We start from the raw sequence: 23,745 nt of genomic DNA on the forward strand, positions 1-23,745 counted from the left end.
CGTAAAACAGTTACTGTTAACTGCTCTTATGTCTTATTTGTTTCACAGTAAGTCAGTCCTACACATGTAGTTCCATTTTGGATCCGTGGACATGTTGCTGCAGTGTTTGTGTGCACAAAATACGACTGTAGAGTGTGCTGGTTTGATTGTTTGACTTCTCAACTGGAATACGGTGATTTTGGAGGTGCGGTTACTCCCCAGAGTTCTCATGTGAATGGAAAGCATGTTCAGCATATAAGCTTCAAAGAATAATTTGCAGAGCACTGCTGGGATTAAGCTAAAAATGTGTTGTGACAGAAAATTGCAGCTGATTTAATTAAATCAGGTTGTGTTTGACTGTATGTTGTTTAGTATTTAACTGATAAATGTTACTGGTGAGCTGTCTTGGTCAGGTCTTCCTCATCAAAGAGATTTATATCTTTAATTACCTCGTGGTTAAATAAAATACGTAAATCATATCTGCCCAGTAAACCTTATTAAATGTTCGACACTGGACATTAAACTCACCGACCTGCAGTGCAGTTAACTCACTGGACTCCGATGCACAGACTGTCATCGTGGCAGGATTTCAGTCTGCAGTATGAGCGCAGCACTGAGGTATTATTAGGATTGTCGAGTAGTGAGAGTAGAGTATAAGAAGAGGAATATGATGAATGTCCCACATGGGCAGAGAGAATAAAGCCAGTCGATCAATACTGAGATGGAGAATGAGGAGGAGGAGGAGGAGGAGGGGAGTAATGATGAAGGCTGTACGTCGCATGAGGCTCTCTGAGCTCCTGTCTCTCCTCCTGGAAAATATAAACTGGGCGCTTTAATATAGATTTTCAGAATTAAGTTTCACAGACACTACGTTTCATCATTTGGCCAAATGATTGGAAATTGGATTTTTTACCAGCTAACAACAAACAAACCACATGACACTGATAAATAGCAAGTAAATATTGGAAACGTTATGTTGGAAAGTGTTATTTAGCTGATTTGCGCGAACATGCCGACGTGAATAAACGGCTCGGTTTGTGAGTAAAAATGAAGCACTGTTGCTTCATCTCTGCACTTTGGCTGGACGTCATTTGTCACTGTCGCACACACACACACTTTTGGCCCCTATACTGTGTGGAATGGCGGCTCTCGGGGGTTCTGCACCTATTTTGTCAGATCTGGGCAGCCAAATGTCAGCGACTGTGCTACACCTTTACCAAAGTTGGCCCACTTTTTTCTGAAGATATCCAGGCCATATTTATCACTAATGACATGACCCACTTAAGGGTGACGTCCAGATTACACATTTCCAAGAGCACTGCATATTTAAGGATAGTCAGGCCACATTTGCCATTCCACATGTAGGGCTCTTAATGCCTGCCCAGCACTAGAGGATAATTGGCCAGATTTCAGTCCCGATCTCCTCCTTCCAATAAATCGCGGGTGTGATTTTGACTGATTTGAACAGATTATGCTGTTGTGTGAGAGGTTAACAATGAGAGAATTCGGCCAGGAAACAAATGTTCCATCCACATTTTTTTGCGCTTCTCAGCACAAACATGATCGAACAGCTATTAACTGACGACAGCGATAGTCCTCCTCTGTGTCTGTTTATGTTCTGAAGTCACATTAAATCACGCGAGATTCTGTGAGATCTCAAATCCCTCTAAAGAAAATCTCCTCTCTGTGTGAGGTCCTGCGTCTTCACTTGAATCGTGTAGTCGTGTGGTCTCCCACGGTTTTAAAACCTAGTCAGATTCTCACACACGATCCTCTCGTGTGTGGCAGATTTAAGACTCCCATCCATTTTGTCTGGGCTTGGATTTTATGTCGGATAGCTTTGTTTACTCTGTCATCTCATGACTGACAAATCACTCTCCTTCTGTGATAAGCTCACCGAGGGAGCTATAAGCTTACGTTTATGAAGATTTGGAAACAGAATTACCCCTGAAATGTGTGATTTTCGTCGTATTCAGATCATTGTGTTTCCCGCAGTGAATTCATTAACTTTGCTCTATGCACGCTGACCCCTGTGGTTCTTAAAAGTGGACGTCGTCAGGCTGCGAAATGTTGACTGTGTCAAGTCTTTTCTGTTTTCTGCTCACTGACCAGAATGTGAGGCTCAGAATAACAAGTTTCAAGGACATGCCGAAAGCAATCACCTTTTGCCACACCTCAAAAGTTGTATCTGTGTCAACGGTGTAAGATTTAGCTTCTTCAAAGGCAGTTTTGAAAGCATTTTTCTCACAAGTGTGTCAGTGAGGGTGTGAGCAGATTCTCAGCATGTCATATATCTGGGGGTGGAGCATGCTGCCATCTGCTGTGTGTGACATATCGATGCTGTACATTATTGATCAGTGACCTTTATGATTGGTTCGGTGATTCACTTCTCACCATGTAAACAAACATAAGCCTTATATACATCGATACAGACTCAATTTTGACACAGTTATTCTCCAAAAAGAGATGAACAGTGCTGTGTTATTATGTTACTATGCTGAAATCTTAAAGGTCCCATATTATGCAAAATCAACTTTTTAATAATTTAAATCCTTATATTTGGGACTGGAGGTTCTATCAGTCAGCAAAGTGTGAAAAAAGATGACTCACTCATGTTTTTGTGGTCCTCCTCAGTCTAAGTACATGCGATAAAACATGCAGTGTTGACTTCCACACTCACTGGGACGTCACAATGCGCTGAATTCATGGAATTGTTGTCTCGTGGAGCTCCGCTTTGTCCATAACACACGCGAGAGTGCTGGCAATGGCTACGGTATCCGAAAACTGGAAGTTCGTGAAAAGTTCTATTCTTGGCTCCACAGTGCAGCACAGAGTCCTACACAAACTTCCAGCCTCAGAGGATTTATCTGTCCAGTGGATACATGGTATATGTGATAACAATGTGCCTGCTAGAGCCTGCAAATGATCACTTTTCCAAATGCTAACTGCTGTTAGCTCCCAGTAGCCTCTGTGGCTGATGTAATTTCCTGTCCCTTAAATTTCGTTTTACTTGTTTTAAGGTGGACCTTTAAGGTGGACCTAAAAAGATACTACTAAACAGAGCATTCTGAACAGGGCTGTTTTGGCAGAGTGATTGAATTATGGTGTTTTGACCAAAGCATGTCAAAGACATGTTCATTAGGACACCAGGGAACTAGTTTAACTTGGAGAAATAGGGTATAATATTTCCACTTTGAAAGCAGAATTAATTGCCCACAAAACCACTGCAATCATTGTTGAATGCTGCAGCCTATGTATATTCATTTAAATCCAGAATTATCACAAAGGAATGAACAGGGGTAAGTGTTTACTAAATGCAGAGCACAGCTGTTTTCCTGCCTGGCTGGAGCTTGCGGACATCTTCACCTTCGTTCTATTAAAACCCTCAGGGATTCTCTTACCCCACTGCAGGTGCAGCTGCTGAATCAGTGGCTCCTGCGCTGGGTGACACTTTCTCACACTGGCTTGCTGCTGAGGGATTGATTTTATTTGACAGACTCATCAACATCCATCATGGTTTTCCACCCAGACGCTGCCTGACACCATGTGCCAGACCCTTATTTTCTTCATGGTATATGCAGGCTGAGTGAAAAGTGAAGCCTGGTGTTTGTGTCTGTAGTGAAGTCGCTTTGACAGACAGTGGTGCTGGGCAGCTTCCTGCAGCACAATACATGCACGCTGGTTGTGCAGCTTAAAAACTGAGTTTTTTCAGAGTCAGAAGGCTCCCCTCATGCCACAACCAGAGGCATATTATGTGTATTTGTAGAGCTAGAGTACTGAAACAACCTCAGAGGCAGTGGAGGAATGCTTCTTACATTTACACCTTCATTAATTAATTATTTGACCACTTAAGAGCAGTGCAGCAAGCTATAAACACCATATACAGGTCACATGATGCATGTTTTAATACAATTTCTCATGTACACACCCTGTAGACTGGTGATAAAGGCTCCCTTACATTAGCAGGCTGAGATGACTCGTATCCGATTAGATCAGATTTTTCTTTTGAGGGCTTTGTGGACAGAAATCTGATCGTCAATTCTGAGTTTCTAATCAGATTTCTGTCACTTTAGCTCATGGTCCTTGATCAGATATAGTGGCCATTGGACGTGAAGTGTGGTTGCTCTCTAGAGCTAAACTCATCCTCTAATTCAGTGAATAAAGGTACAAATATATAGACTGTATATCCTGCTATATCCATGCAGTCTCTTGATGTGTGATTTTTAGCGTATAGCGTCAAGTGCATCAAGGCAACTTGGACCAGCGTGGCGAGGGAAACAGCTATGATTGAACATGCAGGCACAGAGTCAGGGAGCGCTGAGATTGCTGTAAGTGGAGCCTGCACTTTCAATAACAAACGCAATCACGTTTATAAGAAGTCATCATGAATCATCGTGAAATACGATTGTGAGGTCCTACTGAATGTCCAGATTTACCTTGAGCAGTAGAATCTGAACTGTTTTGTGGCTGCTTCTTCACAGAAGCTGATAGACATGTTTTTGAACATGCATTGGGAGTCTCGTTCACGGTTGCCAGTTTGTCTTTTCCAGTTTCTGTGGCCATTTTCCCGGCTAAGGTTTGCCTCTGTAGACACAGCTATTGAAGGGCAGAGGGTAAAAGCGAAAATAGCTCAAGGACTGCACGAGTGCAGACGCAAGGAAAAGGTGCTTGAAAGAAGCAATTTCCGGTGATGAAGGTTCAACACACTTTACACAACACAACTTTCCCTCGTGTCAGAGGTTGATGAAAATGGAGCCTTGCTTGATGAAGGTCCATTTCCCTGGTTCAAAGCCCACTTGGAATGAAGGATACATTCTTGCAGATGTAGAAGGTGATAAAGTAAAGTTTAATGAAATTGAGTACAAGGAAAGCTGAGGTTACAGACACACAGAGGAGTCAGGAGAAAAGAAAAGTTGGAGAAGAGTGAGGTAAAACCAAAGACTAAGGCCCTGTCCCAATACCCCCCCTAAAATGTTTGCCCTTACCCTAAATTGTGCGTGTTCACGTGTAGGGGTGAGCAGGGGGAAATGTGATTTTGCCCTTATAATCGACCCTCAAAATGTAGTGAGCTCTAATGCGGGCTTAAAAAAAAGTGGAAGATGAAATTACCCATGATGCTTTGCGAATTCAATGAGCCGGTGAAATGTTTTTCAACAAAGATGGCGGCCGCTTCTGCCGAGGAACATTTAGTAGGACCGTTAAGCTTTTCTGAACACTAATGTCAAAAAATAACTGACGATTTATGAAAGCAGCTAGCTAACTAGCTAACAGCTACCCGCCGAGCGCTCTCGAAGCACCCGGCAAACAGCCGCCAGCCGGCTCTGCTATATCTGGGTAGTTTTGTCAGTGTGTGGATGTGTGTACCGGCGTTCACTTTAATACGAATACCCTGGACTTGTCAGATTTCAATCACATTCGTGATATAGCGTTTACCACCGGTAGAATTGTCAACATGTGACATAGATTAGCATGTTCATTAGGTTCACTACGCTAATTTGCATGTAGTGGTGTCCCAATACCACTTCCCTCAACGAGGGGAATTTACGGTTGAGGGCACTCAAAACCAAGGGGAAATTTTAAGGGGGAGGTATTGGGACGGAGCCTTAGACTCTTTTATACCTTCTCAGGAATAGGCGTGGGTCAAAATATCGATTTGGTGATGTATCCCCGTCCTTTCTCCTGCAATATGACAATCGATACTCCAGGGCAAATAATGATATTTTAATTCACAAATTAAGGTCACAAATTAAACAATCCCTACCAGTTTCACTCATGAGGCAGAAGAGGGAGTTTACAGCAGGATAATGGCAGAGAAAGCTACGTGAAGAGATGCTCCATCCATGTTCAATACATTCAAACTTTTTTTCTCCATGTTGTGAATAAATAGAGAAATGCTGCACTCCACTGCACTGTTTTCTCCAGTTAGACAGACATGGTGATGTATCACTATATGATTGACTTGCAATATATTGCATTTGGGTGTATCGTGATATTATTGGTATCGTGGACCATATGTTGCGTATCGTATGATACCCTGTGATTCCCACACCAACTGAGGACATAGTTTTAATTTTTACTTTACCAGGAAATAGAGAAAAATTTTGGCCCAATAATACATCTGAACATGATGAGAAATAAACGTAAAGTAAGATCTATATCTTCTATCAGCAGAGTCAGAGTGTAGAAAATCGGAGATTTGCACCAAACAAAGACATGAGATCATCTTTACCTCTTTCTAATGATGTTATAACAGTGACTGAGGGGAAAGTGGAGCAGTGACTAACTGCAGTCTGCAGGAGAATTATTTTCATCTCCAAAACATTAGATGACACCATTTTCACTGAATCACATTTATTTGATATACATATGAAACGGCATGATATGCTGTAAACATGTTCTTTATTTGTTGTTCTTGTAGCGCAGTGGTTTTACAGCCAATACTGCAAAAGAACATGAAAAAAAGGCAACTTGAGTTATAGTTGAAAATTCTTGAAATATAATTTGTTCTACCAGGGGCATACACTGATATATACAGTATATACACACTTTTTTTTTAGAAATAGAAAAAGCTATTTCTCATACATGTTTGATCGGGAGCAAATTTGCATATAAATCTAAACCTGTTGAACAGATGATTTAAAAAGCAACGAGGAATGAGAGGAAACAGAGAGACGAGGAGACAAGGAGACAAGGAGAGGTGCAGCAGATAAATGAATACATGACCTGAGATGCTCCTCTGCTCCCTCTGGACCTTTGTGATCATCGGTGTCCAGTTACACTGTGACTCAGGGACGTCTACCATACAATCACTGCTTCGTCAAAGAAAAGGGAAACACAAGATTACAATAGGGACCGTTTCTGTTTAAGTGCAGTAGAAGGTGAGTTCCCCATTTTTTAAAGTTTAAATATTCTTCTTCATCTCAAACGCACCATGACCGTGGGTGAATTCAGTGAGGGTTTCTGTGGGTGTAATAAATGGAGGGTTAAAGCTTTATCCTCTGGTTTTGTCGATTTCAAAGAGAAGCCTAATATATTTCTCTGTCCAATTTATTGGCTTCATAGCGATGGTGATATTTCATTCAGCCTTTTATCTGGAAAAGCTGGAGCCTGATAACCCTCTTCCTGACGGATAAAGGAAGCCACCTTTTCATTTTGTCATTCAGCCTCAGCTCACGCTGTGTCATTATTGTGTTGGCGACCAGCTGCACGCCTCATTCTGTATTCTCATCTCCCACTTCCGGCCTGGTATCACTCTCAAAATCCCTCTCACTATAAATCACAATTTGAAACGATTATCAAATTTGCAAAAGGCTGCAATTTATTAAATGCATTCTATTTTTGATTGTTTTTGATGCCCGTTTTAAAAGTGTCAGAATAATAAAACATTACACTAAAACAAAATCTTTACTTGAGCCTGGAGCTTTACGGAAATAGTTATATCGCAAAACAAAACGCAGTCACGATATCTGTCAGAAACATCCTCCACGCTGATGAACATTTCAATCATGAAATAATAGATTTAAAATGTGATTATTACCACGTGACACCGTCACAAAATAAACTACTCAGTATTCTGCTGCAAGGATGAAAACACAAGATATAAGAACAATCAAAACGTATTATAAATATAAATTAAATTGCAGACTTTGTGACACTTTCAAAATTAGATTTTAATTTGAAAACGATAAAGAGGTTTCTTTTTATTTATTGATTTATTTTATTGATTTAGTTGAGCAGAAACAGCTTCCGTCTGTAGACCCTGGACAGATGATAACCGTGTGACCCTAAAAAAAAAAACAGAAGATAAAATTGAAATGACAAAACTTTACAACATTACTCAATTATGCAGTAATAAGTAATAAAAAATAAACTGAAATCAATGTCAATAAAACATAATTCAGGACACACTGTGCGTGCCACATTTATAATTTAAAACATGCGACTCACAAATACTACATAGTGAGAAAAACACAAAGACACAAAGAAAGCAAAAGTCATAGATAGGATGCTGGGATCATTCAGCAGTGATTCCCACATTCATCACACACACACACACTGTAATATCTCACCGTGTTTATTTACTAAATACAGTTTACGACCAACAACAGAGCTGCAGTCATCAATAACTTATTAGTCTCAGATCGCCGAGGGAGGTCTGAGACTCAGCGGTAACTTTCCTTAACTGCAGTGGCTGCTGAAGTTATCGAGAAACGCAAGACCTCTTCGTTCACCTCTCACTTCCCCATGGATTTCAGGTTGGCGTTGGCAGAAAGCAAGTCTTTCTCTTTGTTTGCATCCAATTTCTCACATGAAAAACACATGTTCTGATTTGTTTGTCCATTCAGGCTTCTGTAGAAACCTCCATTAAAAAGAAAAAAGGCTCTTCCCTGAAGTTCATTTATAAAACTTAATCTATGGCTACAGCATCTTTACAACATTCATTCATCTTCTACTGCTTTATCCTCCACATGAGGGACACAGGGCTGCTGGTGCCAATCCCAGCTGATGTAGGACGAAAGGCGGGGTAGACCCTGGACAGATCGCCAGTCCATCGCAGGGACACATAGAGACAAACGTCCACTCTCACTCTCACATTTATGCTCAATTTAGAGTGTCCAATTCACCTAATCCCCAAATCTGCTTCAATCTGTTTTTGGACTGTGGGAGAAAACCAGAGAACCCAGAGAAAACCCACGCACACATGTGGAGAACATGCAAACTCCATGCATATTTACAACATTTTTGTTTTGAAGTCATTATCCACTTATGCAAAGGTTATACATTGTCTTCCATGACACCTACCCTAAATGGATGGACTCGATATCTGCTGATGCTGCTGGACACAAGAGAAGCAGAAGTAGTGTTAGCGTCTTTTCCTTTTGATTTATAGGACGCTCACTTGATTAACTGGACCAAGAACTGCAACTGGCACTTTAGTTATTTCACCCTCCCACTTACTGACGCTGAATCTCCATGCTTGTCGACAAAAAACATGAAACCGTGAAGTCCAAGGAACTTTTTTTGGAAACCTCTGAGATAAAACTGTGGCACAGCAGCATAGATCGATCTTCTAAGCTGTTTTCCAGGAACATAGTGTTCACATAAGTGACTATAAAACTGAAAGAAGTTTGAAACCAGCAGAACTTTTAACTGAGTAAACAGGGAGAACCCGTACAGTCACTCTAACAGAACCTCTGATATCCTCTCTCAGTGCATAGACTCAAGCCAACTCCTTTTACATCACTTTAAATACTAAGCTGTTCACAACACGCTCTTGCCGATGCAGCAATAACCAAAAAAAAACATAATCCTTTAACTGTGCAGCAAATATTGTGCTCCCATAAAAAAAAAAAGAAATAAACAGACCATAACATGACTCAGCTAAGATGCTGCTGCTGTTGCTGCTTTTTATTTATATGTATTTAGTCTGTGCTTAGTGAAGCATTATTGTGATATTTAAGGGTTAAGGGTTTAAGGGTTTCTGTTTGATATTTGACCCAGTTCCTTGCTTAACCCTCAATCTCTAAATTGCGCGCTCCCGATAAGTGCTAAGTGCTGTCCCGATTCTCAGAAAAATTAAGTTGAGGGGTAAGTTTAAGGGCTGTATCGCCCTCAATATTGAGATTTTCCGAGACCACCCTCCCCTTCTGGGAGCAAGGGTTACCCAGAATGCATTTGCCATAACAAAGCTGGCGCCGGAAGCACCAAAATGAGTACGCTACAAATTAAGTATTTTCTTTGTTAATAGAGATATAAAAATGATGAAAACCATTGTATTATCTTGGTTTAGGCCCATATTATGGATTACTGACGTCATTGTTGCGTAACATTTATTTTTATTTTACGATCTTTTGTCAATAGCCGGCCGGTGCGGACAAGCGATCGTTTGCTATCGTTTACTTTCCAAAAAGTCGTGGTGTGTGGTAACTGTCAGCTGAATATGTCCGTGGTTGTGGTATTTGTATGAGTATCATCTTTTAACTAACTGACAACCTAATAACTTGACTGACAAACAGATCATAATAAATAATCGTGACATCGTAAATGTGTTATTCTTCTTCTTTTTTGGAGTTGACAGACTGGACGCAGCTTTCGCGTTATTCTGCCCCCCGCAGTCTGAAGAGGTATCTGCATTTAAGGGGTGTCCCATTTCTAAGTGACAAAATAACCCTCAACACTTGGTTTTGAGGGCCAGTTAAGATTAAGGGTTGAGCTTGAGGGTTAAGATAGGAATTGGCCCTTAGACCACTTTTGCTACTGAATAACTCACCAGCTCACCAAACCACTTCTATTAAAAGTTGCACGACAGTCACTTTGGATTTTATCGAACAGCAGTTGAAGGACAATGAGAGTAAAAGTAGGAACTGCCTTGTTTTCCAGACAGGATTCCTCACAAACACCAGGTGCTGCCGAGTTAATCTGGTTAATAAACCACCGTACAGCGAGACAGTGGCGGTGACAGCGTCACACTCTCGGGGTCGTCTCAGCAGCGACGGGGTCAGCTTTGAGAGAAGGGGGCGAATGCAGCCAAACACAGAGAGAGATCATTAAAGACAACACGAGAGTGGTTTCGGAACAAGTCGACTCTCGACTGTCCTTCAGTGTCCAAGACAAATCCCAGACTAAAACTACATCTCTGGAGACGTGAAGAAGGCAGTTCACAGATGCTTCCCATTTAATCTGACAGAGTCTGAGAGGATGTGCCAGGAAGAAAAGGGCGAGGCAAGTCTGTAGAGACTTAACCAAGGAGACCTCAAGCTGGAGCTGCTGCTACAGAGGCTTTTAGAAGTGAACTGAATTCAGGGAGTCGGCAGATTTAGTCATGATATGATAGATTCAGTTGTTTTAATATTAAATAAATATAGTTTTATATTGTCACTGTTGAATGTAGACAGATGGGAAAGTTTATCTATTTGTAACTGAACGTTCAAACACAATAAAGGGAGCAAAGCGTGAAGGGGACTAACGTGACAGCATGTCTGCAGCAAACACATCAAGGCCAAATGTAATGTGGAAAAGAAATCTAATTCTTAATGGAGGAGAATGGGGGGGGGAAATGATGTGATTATTCCTTTTTACCCGTCTGGCAATCAGGCACCACCAATTAAAATGTTCCAATTCGAAATTGTACGAACTGGGGAGGAAAATCTTTGCATGTTTGGTCCTCTTCATGGACAGATGGATGAAAGCATGAATCAAATTACAGAATCACCACAGAAGTCTGGCTAATACTATTATGCACAGGAGGATGTGTTTAATATTCAAGCGTGGTGTTTGTTTTGTGCGTTTTAATCATGAGGTCAGGACGGTTTCTTGTCTGTTTTCTTATAGTTATAAGACATAAAAAAACATGCTCACTCACTATCTTCTCTCATTTTCGTTCAGCGTTTATGACAGCATATATATATATATATACACACCACCCACCTCCTTCTGTCCTCGGTCTGTGCCTGGGTCAGAGGCCTCAGAGGCTTTGACGTGACCTTGTTACGCAGTCACCGTGGCTGCTGCTGCTGCTGCTGCTCACTTCACTGCTGCAGCCAGCAGCTCATCACATAAACATAAAAGCCTCAAAAACAATGAGATGAAAGATGAGAAGGGGAGCAGCCAACAAAGACACAGCTTTCACATTATGTACACATAATAAATTGATCTGCTGTTGATATAAAAAATATTGATTGCAGCAGCTTTCACAGGAGGAAGAGTAACCATTAACCAGAATGTTGTGGGTGGGAAAAAAAATAGGAAAAGCATGGCTGAGTATTAGTGTGAGTGCAATGTGTATGCTGACGTATAATTGTACATTTGTACACTTTTTATGAATTAATTTTGTACAACTCACCTAAAACTTGTTTATTAAGTAAAACGAAACTTAAGGGACAGGAAATGACATCAGCCACAGAGGCTACTGGGAGCTAACAGCAGTTAGCATTTGGAAAAGTGATCATTTGCAGGCTCTAGCAGACACATTACCGTCATAATAAGGGAATCTTAATCATATATAACATGTATCCACTGAACAGATAAATCCTCTGAGGCTGGAAGTTTGTGTAGGACTCTGTGCTGCACTGTGGAGCCAAGAATAGAACTTTTCGCAGACTTCCGGTTTTCGGATGCCGTTGCCCTGGCCAGCACTCTTGCGTGTTTTATGGACAAAGCGAAGCTCCGAGAGACAACCATTCCAGGAATTTCACGCATTGTGGCGTCCCAGTGAGTGCGGAAGTCAACATCCCGTGTTTTATCTCCTGTACTTAGACTGAGGAGGACCACAAAGTCATCTTTTTTCACACTTTGTCGTCTGATAGGACCTCCAGAGTCCCAAATATAAGGATTTAAATGATTAAAGAGTTGATTTTGCATAATATAGGACCTTTAATATAAACAGACATAAACTTCATCAACAATGACTGTCTTCCACAAAGTGTCCCTTTAAGGCTGCAGACCCACAAAAACAGGACCACAGGATTTTGGAGATGTCCAGAAAACAAACGCTAAGAGATTACTGACAAATCGTTGTGTTTCTATGGAGATGATGTTCAAACTAAGAAGATATTTTCTGAGCCCTCACCAATGATATCATGGACAGATAAAAATCTGACACAATCCCCCCAAAAAAATCCTATTTATGGCGTCTGCAAAAGCGCGTTAGCTGAGTCATGTTTGGCCTGTTTATTTCCTCTTTAATATTTGCCCCACAGTTGGAGAATCATGTCTTTGAAATGACTCACACAATAAAGTGGTATCGTCCCATCCCCAGTATGAAACGTAATGAATGATGAATAATTATGAAGAGGAAAACGAATTTTCCTCAAAGATATTTCCCCCCGAAAAAATGGACTTTGTAATTGTTCGTGTGCTATTTAGATCAACTGTGAATAATGAATAATCGGTCTAGCTTCAAAGGAAACACGTTGGTGAATAAAAAACTCAATAACATTATTTCCTGTGTGCAGGCGGCTTTGATTTAACCGCCAGGACGATGAGGGTTAACTCTTACCGTGAACAAGGTGCATTTAGAGAAATGTGTCGTTTTCTTTCACTGTCATCATTTTAGTTTGTAGGGTAAAAGTTTGTAAGAATAAGAATATAGTGTTTCTAAAGGATAATCTTGAGGAGTGTTTGAGTTTCAGGCAGTGGATAGAAATATTTCCCCCCTTTTTTATTCCTTGTTTGACTGAGTGCCAGCAGTGAGACACAGAAAGATGAATCTCTTTCTCTCTGTTCTGCTCGTCTCTAGTGTATTATATTTCACCATGGGGATATTTTCAAAGGTTTTGTGGTTGTGTTCCATTTCTGCCTCTCTATCGCCGCTTTAATTAGCGCGCGGGGAAGCAGCCGGCGTCGACCTGCCAGATTGCGTTCACTGAACTCTCGGGGAAAAATAAGTATTTCACACTGACGACTGGTTACGACTGCGTTTACTGTGAGAGCCGCTCGTTATTTTCTCTCTGAAGCAAAGAGCATGCGACGCTGCGTTCCGACGTTCTGGAGTCCTGCGGTGAGCGAACTCCTGAGAAAGTAATACGCTTAAAAACAAATGTATGCAAAGGTTTTTCCCATTTTACCTTTATATGCAAATCCAGAACATAACACTGACTCTTGCTTTTCGTTTTCTCTTTCTTCGCTTAATCCCTCTCTGAGGCAAATGATTCCTGCACAATCAATTCATCCAGTCAAGGACAACACCTCTGTTGTGAAGCACATACAGGATCTGTTCCCATTCCATTTCATGTTTTACTAATGACTGCTTCAGCCTTGGCCCACATCACATGTGCAGTGTAATCTCCCTTTTTTTTTCTTCCCATCTCATGTTGTTATTAAGTAAGTGCTGCACAAACGACGAATGGATCCAACCGCATGTCGTTTCCTTCGTGTGAACTCTATCGATCGTGTGCTCAACACACAATGCCATAGTTAAATATAGCACATAAGGTGACACTGATTCAGATGAATGCATGCTTGTACACTCGCGCACACACAGTCTCTGGTGTTTAATGTGTCCATACACTGAGAATCCCCTGTGTTTGTGAGGAGGTGTGTGTCACTTTAAAATCAATAGAATCCTGAGGGAATACAAGGATGTTTCTGGGTCTACATTTGCTGGATAAAGCCCAAGACACACACACACACACACACACACACACACACACACACACACACACACACACACACACACACAGATAAACCCCCTAACTGAGGCAATTACACGCACAACAGTGCGCTGCTGCTACTACTACACACACAGTCCCACCATGAAGGAAATGCTCCTAAAGCACTAAGACCTGAATTGGCAGAAAATCGTATTGACTTGCCGTGTTTTGCTGAGAGAGAAACTTGGCTCTTGTGCTCCGACACAGACTTGTCTTTAATTTACAAAACACAGGCTTCACCTGTGCCAGGAGACAGACACAGAGACAGAGACTGGAATGAGACATTTGTCAAGGCAAATCGTAGAAGTGTGACATTTATCTCACGTTGTTGGCTCCAACTAAACGAAGGAAAGACCCGGGTCAGGAACAAGGGCCTTTCTGCATGGAGCTGCATGTTCTTGTGGGTTATGCAAATTGGACACTCTAAAGTGGGTGTGAGAGTGGATGATTGCCCTATGTCAGCTGGGATTGGAATCAGCAACCCTCATACGGAGGATAAAGATGAGTGAGTGAGTGAGTGAGTGAGTTAGTAAACAAAGGACAATTGTTCCCTTAATTTCAGAGCAGCAAAGAGCAGAAGGACAGTATAGTCCTTTCAACAGTCCAACAAAACTTAAAAATGTAATCCAAACAACAACAAATAGTAAATGCAGATGGTCAATTCCAAACCATCATTTGTTCCCTCAGCTATTAAACTGCTGAACGCTGAGTAGTCGCTCAAAATTTTAGCACCAGTGTAGGGAGCAACAGAAGTTGCAGATCGGACTTTGTTATCCGTCACATGAGCAGAATACATTTTGAAGTGTGTTCTCCAGAGTCAAAAGCCTGGCTTTGCAGCTTTTGTTTTGTTTTGTTTTGTTTGCTCAATGATTAGCTTGTTCCAATCCAATCCAAAGCGATAGAAGACAGATGGATGGATGGATACTGGAAAGCAGAAGCCCTCAGGACTTCCGCGGAACGACCCTCCAATCACAGACGAGATTCACCAGCGCGTCACACGTTTGTGACGTCAGCTTCTTCCTAAACGGGTTGAATAACTGCCAGATATTGAAAGTGAAAGTTATCTTGGAAAAAGGGAACAGAAATGGACAGAAGCACTCACTCATTGAACATTTTTTGACAATTCTACAGTCGAGACGATTGAAAATCTCTCCTCACTGAAGCTCTCTTCAGCCCGTTTCAGACCGAAATCTTTATATCTTCGTGCTGTGATTGGCCAGCAAACGAGAGCTTTCTCAACTGTCTTGTGATTGGCCAATACCTGGAAGTGACGTTATTAGCACACCAGCTCTCAGAAGCGCAGCTCCTGGCGGTGGATACACTGCTAGCCATTATCAAAACATTGTTTTAACAATGTTTTGATAATGGCTTGGTCAAGACTTTCCACTGCAGTCCTTTTTTACACCTTTGACCCAGAGTCACAGAAATGAAACACCTCCACAACGGACGTTCTTCTTCTTCTGCGGTTCAATGTACGCAACCGGATGTGCCCGGACTAGTGCTGGAGCAGGAGGTTCAGGAGACGGGCCTTACGTAATGATACCAGGCTTTCTCAGAGCGCTTGCAGAGCCCGAGAATACAATAAAACCCAGCGTTCTCAGCAGTGGCTAAACTGTTTGTTTACAAACTTTAGGGCTTCATAAACAAGGTAATGGCGCATAAAACAGTGTTAATTGGAACTTCCGGTGTATGGGCACAAGAGATTTAAGATATTCTCTTTCCTCTTTCACATATTGTTGAGGCAACTGAAGTAAAGGCTTCACAGACCTGCTGCAGCCAACATGGAGACATGTTTTTCTGTTTACCTGTAAACACAGCCGTTATCGGGCGTCAGATGCTTGATGTGCGTTTGATTGTGGAGGAGGTCATGACAAAAGAAGAATAAATCAAGGCAGCTTTGGTGGTTATCGAGGCTACTTATCTCAGCCCTGTTTTTTTGGTTTTTTTACCACGTCTTCTCTTGGAATTGAATTTTTCTTCAGGGAGCAGCTTTGATAAATATGTGCAATAAATACTTTGCAGAGTTTTGGGGGCAACAGATTTTTATGTCAACGATCACAGCTGGAATAAATTGGCCTCACTCAAGCCCCGTAGATTGAGAGAGAGAGGAAAAAAAAAACCTTCTTTCTTGTTAATGGGATTTTTTTTTTTCATGATGAGATAGTGACACAGCTTTTCTCATTTTGCCTCGTTTCACTCAAGTGACAATAAAATATGTCAGGAACTGACCTCTGTTAAGGGCACAAAATGATTCCTTCACATCAGAATGGGGGCAGGTCAGAGTGATTGATTTGCCTCATCACCTTGTTGAGTTATAGCATCAATGCAAATGTTTCAGATGATGCTAATGGGGTCAAATTAAATGGGTTTTTACAACCAGCGATGATGCATGGTCCCTCGATTCTTATGAGAAATGACCAAAACAAACATAATGACATCTAGGAAAAGATGGCAACTATAAAGGCCATTTAGAATGCTTCATTTTTGTGAAAAAACTTCTGCTCCAGGTACACCCGCTGTTTTTGTTTATGCTGCTAGCTCCGTTTTTGTTTGAAAACACCGGGGGCTTCATTTTAGTCACTATTTCACTGTTAAAATTCAACACCTTTTTTCTCCCGTTCACTCCTGTGTCTGAAGTCACTGAGGACACAGGGTTTTCTGGTGATATCTAGCGTCTTTTCAGGCTGAATTTAGTAACTTTTTTATGGAAAGTAGTTAGCGACACTGCCAAACAATCTCCACACACAAGAGAAAGGATGCTGATAACGATGATGGAGATAGGGACAGTGAATGTCAGAGCAAGACAGACGTGGGACTATGACGTCATCGTTTTCAAGTGGCGTATTCTTGTCTGCATGAAAACGCAATCGCGGCCTTTTGAGATTGTCTCAAATTGCCTGTATTTGTGTGGACGAAAACGCCAATACGATAAAACAAAACAAAAAACTATTGACTTCCTGATTGCTTCTCATTATCTATCAATCTAACTATCAGCTGTAAACTAATGCTCTGCTTTTGAGTTTTTGTGTCACCTCGTTGACGGCGTCATAACAGAAATCCTTGTAATTTTTCTCATTAGTAATACTTGCATTACTATGTAAACTTTAAAACAATTTCCGCCTGGGGATTAATAAAGTTTTCTGATTCTGATTCTGGTTCTGACTTTCTGAAATTTAGCAGAGAACGACAGAGAGAATCAGCGGCACGTACTTGTCCAGTGTAACTCAGTGGTCACACAATATAATGAAGGACACAGATCGAGCTGAAACACTGGACTTTAAACAGAAGTGTTCAAATGAAAATATGGTAGCACGGATGCTGCAGAACTCACAGTTTGACAGCCGTCCTTCCCTCTGATAATGACTAATGTGACTGACCTTCACAAACTGTATTTATGTTTTCCTTCATATAATACATACAATCAAAGGTGTCTCTTTGAGTGTAGAAACAGAAATGAGTGACTGAACAACATGCCACGCCATACCAAATATAATAAATTAACCGATTATTATAAATGTTAAGAGGGAAGTTTCAGTGAGAACAAGTTTACTTGTTGAGGCAGCAGTTACTCTGATAGAGTTGACTCTCTGTGCACAGTAGGATTGATCATTAAAGAAAGGCTCTAATTAAATCTGAAAACAGCCCCCAAAAGAGTGATTGATGTAAAGAAGGGTGTTCTGGTAAACTAACTCCTTCGTCTTCTGCCCGTTCATCTCTGCCGGTTAACTTCTTGTCCTGTAGCTGAGAGGATTTTCTCGAACTTGTGAAAGGAGATAGCAGCTCTCTCACTGTTCACGGGGAGAGAGTTGGAGACATTATGGCGTCCAAAGAGGCGCAGACGAAGGCAACAGCAGATCTGTGTGTGACTGTGAGTGACTGTGAGCGAGCACGAGCGCTGATGAAGGAACATGGGGTGTCAGCAGTTTACAGAGGTGAACAATTAGCTGTTGTTTTGCGTGTCAGCAACGTGAGCCGAAGTGTGTCACACGACGCTCGGAAAAGCGACGCCGAGGAGATGAGGACGTTAGAGTGAGACGAGGACGGAGGGAACAAGGCTGTTTCCAGTGAATATTCCCTTGAATTTCTTGTGCATAACGTTATTTAATTGAGTGACAGCAAAGTCAAAGATGAAAGGAATCTCGCTGAGCACTGGAATATTTTCTGAAAAAGCAGTTTGCTCTCGTCCTAACACGTGCAGAGCTCATTAGTGTCCATGTGAAATTGACACACACAAGTATAATACATATATTATATATTGAATTTAATGCTGAGTTTTGCAGAAACTGCAGAGGAAATTATTTTGTCTCCTTCCCTTTTTTCGCTGAAAACTGTGTAATTATTGCTCATCACAGGCCAGAGAAGGGTTTTAGTCGGAGGACGATTCAGTTCCTCCCTCACACACCTTCAAACACACACTCCAATTATAATGTGTGTGTGAGCAGGCTTCCTCTGAGGCCTGATTGGCAGTGGAATTATTATGTCCTTGTTGATTTGGGGAAGTGGCAACAAAGCAGCTGCTCCTTCGTCCTCCTCTTCCTCTTTCGCTTCTTTTCATGACTCACTGCTCACCCTTTCACCCTTATCTCACATGCCTCAGATTTTTGTTTCCCAAAATGTCATGATTGACAGGTTCTGACACTTTAACCTATCACAGGAGATTCTTTATAACTCCTTTTGTTCTGCTTTTCTTTTCAGGCCAGCTTCACATTGAACCTCCGTCTTCAGCTCAGCTCAGATATGGTAAGAAAGTTCATCTTCTTGTGTTTGTGTGTGTGTTATTTATTTTATTTTATTTTTTTATGGGATGGTGAAGATGAACACAAAAAGATTGATGATGCTTTCTGAGCAGGCCGTAACATGCTGCGCGTTTCCACAGGGACCTGAAAATGGAAGGAGAAATCATGCTGTACATGAACCTAATGGGGCTTTTCCATTACACAGTTCTAGCACGACTCAGCTCGACTCTACTCATCTTTCTTTTTGTTTTTCCATTAGTGACAGTACCTGGTGCTTTTTTTTAGAACCTTAGTCGACAGACTGCTGGCCACTGATTGGTCAGAGAGTCATGAGCGCGACATCCTACACAAGAGTCAAACTGAACAATGCCGTACTTTAGATGAGTTATAAAAAAAAATCCTGAAAACATGCGTCAGTCTCCAACATTTTTAATGAACTGATTCTAATGACTGCTTTGCTTGTCACTAGTTTGCGTGCCTAACACAAGAAAATGAGAAACAGGTTAAATACGGTAATAAAGGTTGATATTCATATCTGAGTTACAATTTGAAGGCAAACTTCTGACTGTAACTGTTAAAAGGGACATATTATGCAAAATCAACCTTTTAATCATTTAAATCCTTATATCTGGGACTCTGGAGGTCCTACCAGTCGACAAAGTGTGAAAAAAGATGACCCACTCATGTTTTTGTGGTCCTCCTCAGTCTAAGTACAGGAGATAAAATATGCAATGTTGACTTCTGCGCTCACTGGGACGTCACAATGCGCTAAATTCCTGGAATTGTTGTCTCGCAGAGCTCCACTTTATCCATAAAACTCGCAAGAGTGCTGGCAAATGCTAACTGCTGTTCGCTCCCAGTAGCCTCTGTGGCTGATGTCATTTCCTGTCGCTTATATTTCATTTGACTGACTCTGAACAGGGCTGTTTTGGCAGGGTGATTGAACTGCTGTGGTGCTTCATCCTTATGGTATTTTGACCAAAGCATGTCACAGACATGTTCATTAGGACACCAGGGAACTAGGTCAACTTGGAGAAATAGGATATAATATGGGACCTTTAAAGAAGCTCAGTCGAGAACATCCATCCATCTTCTACCACTTTGTCCTCCACCTGAAAGTCCCTCGCACTGTGCCAATCATCTGACAGTCGACAAAAGGCGGGGTACATCCTGAACAGATCGCCAGTCCATCACAGGACCACACAAAGAGACAGATAACCATTCACTCTCACACCTACGGACAATTGTGAGTGTCCAATTTGCCTAATCCCCATATTGCATGTTTTTGGACTGTGGGAGGAAACTGGAGAACCCGGAGAAAACCCACGCACACACAGGGAGAACATGCATAATTATTTTAAATCATTTGTTACTATACATTTATAAACACACACAAGCATACATGGACACAACAGAATACTTTAGCAGGCAATGTACAGTGCTCAGTTACTGACATGACCTCAAATCACTGAGATTTTCCACCCTCCTCCTCCTCCTCCTCTTCCTCCTCTTCCTCCTCCTGCTGCTGCAGCTGAGAGGTTTGGAATCTCTGCTGGAAAAACACAGCATTCACAGCGTTCCTGTCGTGTCACACATGTTGCGTTTGTCTGTTTCCCCCCTCACAGCACACTCTCTTTGTGTGTCCGTTTGCTGTATCTTAACGCTCAGCTCTCACGTTCTGCACTGCAATGCTGTTTTTCCTGCTCTGGCTGGTCAGTGAACACACCTGAGTCACACTCGAAACATCGGTAACCGGAGCAACAGCGTTTAAACACGGCACTCGTGAATTTCCTCAACACTGTGAAGGAGACGTGTTGTGTTTACGTTACCTGGTTTTTATCTCAGCTCTGTTTCTGCGGAATAAAATGACAAAAATGACATTTAAATGAGCTCCATCACTGTTGAAGTTTTGTGTGTCGATGATCTGCAATAAATTCTCATCAATAATATGATCTTAAATAATATTATTCTGTACAATAATAGGACTCTATTTGTAAATGTGTCTCTTTTAAATTATACCTCTTTTACTTTGAGGTCTTTAACAGATTTTTGGACTCCACTCTCTATAAACATGAGAAGATGCTCCCCAAAACATCTTCGCTCTTAATTTAGTCATTTAATCAGATTTAATGTAGCCACATGCGTTCATTTTGAATTTTGTTTTGGTCCTTGAAGGCTTTTATGTGTAAACAGAGTCATTAAACTTTTAAGCAGAGTCAATAGGAATGCGGCAAAAATCCATCGTTACAAAAGCTGAAGGACAGTTTTGAAGTGACGCTTTAAGTTTAGATTTAGTTTGATGTTTTATATAAAATGGCTCCAGTGGAACAAGAAAATGTAAGTGCGTGACCTAGTTTGTGAATTTCTGCACTCTAAACAAGTTTTAATTCATATTAAGTACCTTAAAGTGGACGCCTCTTCAATATCCAGCCAGAAATGATGCTGGTGTTGTATTAAAGTATCGAGCAGAGATTAACTTAACTTAACAGACCGACATTTCCTCAGGCTGCATATAAATACATCATGTTTTGGCACATTTACATTTGGATAGATTTCTTTGGTCTGAAAATGAAGATGTTTGATATCAATGACACTGGTTTTTCTTTTTCTAACAGAAAACCATTCAGATGTAAAGGCTTCATTTATGATTTTTTGAGTGGCACATGACAGACTTACTCACTGGTTTTTCATATTTAAACTGTACTTACCTTCTTCCTGTACACTCTTAGAAATAAAAGTGCTAAGTAGAACCATATAAGGTTCTTCAGCTTGTCCTCATAGGAGAACCCTTTTTGGCTCCAGGTAGAACCTTTTTATAGGATCAAAATGGTTCTTATTGGAACCATTTGTGTTACCAAGAACCCTTGAAAAACCCTTTCTTCGGGAAAGTGGTTTTCAGAAGCAAATGGTTCCAGGTAGAACCTCAGCCATTTGTAGAAGGAACCTTTTGGAATCCTTATTTCCTAAACTTGATCTTGTGACCTGAGTGTAAAACTGGCTGGACTTTTTCAGGTTTAGAGGAAAAATATGAAAAGTGAAGCATGGTCATCACATGTTCACTCTGACCTCATGCATTTACAGCACAGCCTGATATTATCCAGCGTCCTTTTCATTTCCAGGAATGAATATTATATATGGCCAATATTAGCTATTGTTGTGGGTGTGTGTGTATATATTGTGGGTCCAGTGATGGTCTTCTACCTTGGCTGTGGTGCATTGATTTGTGGATGCATTGATTTGCTGCCATGTGATTGGCTGATTAAATATTTGCATTAATTAGGTGCACCTATTGAAGTGGTTTATTATAAATAAATTACACATAGTCTCCAGTAAAAATAGCTTTATAGTTTTCTGCTATGATTTTCCTCTGAGTGAGATGAAGTAATAAAGGCCGCAAATAAAAATTATTTTCTCCATTCATCGATTAGTTGTTTGGTCCATAAAATACCACGCAGTGTTGGAAAAATATTGAGTTTCTAAAAAAAAATTTATATGAAGAAAAGAAACCAGAAAAAAATCCCATTTAAGAAGCTGATTAATAATTGATTAATCAACAATTCTTGCAGCTCTCGTTATCTATCTGAGTTCTGCTCTGGGAGCCTTAATTATGTATAAATGGGTTGTTTATTTATCAATGTGGAGCTGTACACGATCTGCATAGTCTACATGTTTGTTTGGCCCCTTGTTTTCTCTTATCTTTTTCTGTTTTTTATTGTCATTTTTACAGTTTTGCTTCACAACGCCATCCCTTTCGTTGGATTTGGATTCCTGGACAACTGCATCATGATTGTTGCTGTAAGTGCGGGCTCACACAGAGCTGAGGTTCCCTGCTGCTCACGGAGCTACTGTGGGACTGTGGGGAAAGAAATGAAAGAGATTGATATTTGTTTAATATTATTAGGTTTTTTGGGGTCTGTGAAGTTCTACAGATAGTAAAGTGATGAGGACTGATCAGTGAAGGAAAACGAGGGATATAATCTTAATTTAAAGTGGATTTGTACAGCGGGGTGATCTGAGACGACTCAACTCAGTTTTATGGGTCTGCATAGATGAGGAAAGACAAACAGGAAGTGATGACTTGGACAGAAAGAGGATAAGTTTCACTAAAACATTATAGGCCATTGCTATGTCTGAAGCCAGTACGCTGAAAGAAAACTAAATAAGAATATTTAGACGAGGTCTGTTCTAACGTAAACTCTGCAAACGCATGGAAAACATTGAACACAACCACACTTATGCTGTGGATTCAGCTGTTCTGTTAAAAAAAGACTGCGTGTTTATTAAGACGCCATTAAAGTATGCAACATAGCCATAACCTCCGCTTTATCCCTGCTGTCCATTCTGTGAGAGACAATAATATCACACCCTGGAGATCTCAGGCTGCTCCAAACAGCAGGCAGAAATCACACAAATAGATTCCCGCGTTTTTAGATCAAATGAAGAGGAGTATAGACTCTGAATAGGAACTTTTTATTGTCATACAATAAAACATGTACATAAATGTGATTAAGAGCAATTGATATCGAATAAAATAAAAATAACATGACAGGGTTTCAGTCGTGGCATTTTAGATACATTAGAAATGAAAGCAGAAAGAGATTATTTAAATTTTGAAAGTTGGAAGTTGTATGTTGTTGTGACAGTGATAAGAAACAGATGCAAATATGACACCTCTGTTATTTGTGTGTGTGTGTGTTGTTTCCCAGGGCACACAGATTGAACTATCCATCGGTGTTGTCCTTGGCATTTCAACAATGGCAGGTAAGAGGACCGTGATTTTAATATCATTTAAGATATAGTGATTGTTAAAAACTGGACACAAGACACAGAAGATTCAGTGTTAATAGACAAATGCAGGAGCTTGTACACAGAAGGTCAGT

General features: G+C 40.9%; 1 protein-coding gene across 1 annotated transcript in view; it reads left to right on the forward strand.

The window, feature by feature from the left end:
* The window catches only part of LOC310933791 (transmembrane protein 65-like), a gene marked incomplete at its 5' end in the record, with an annotated part of 42,069 nt that overhangs the window by 2,967 nt on the left and 15,357 nt on the right, over nt 1-23,745 (forward strand). The window contains 3 exons of the mRNA XM_083897361.1: nt 18,825-18,869; nt 22,593-22,660; nt 23,572-23,626. Coding sequence (XP_083753487.1) covers nt 18,825-18,869; nt 22,593-22,660; nt 23,572-23,626 — 168 coding nt within the window. The remainder of the gene's footprint in view (nt 1-18,824; nt 18,870-22,592; nt 22,661-23,571; nt 23,627-23,745) is intronic.

This window comes from Microchirus variegatus (genome assembly GCF_963457635.1).
Source record: "Microchirus variegatus genome assembly, chromosome: 1".
NCBI lineage: Eukaryota > Metazoa > Chordata > Actinopteri > Pleuronectiformes > Soleidae > Microchirus > Microchirus variegatus.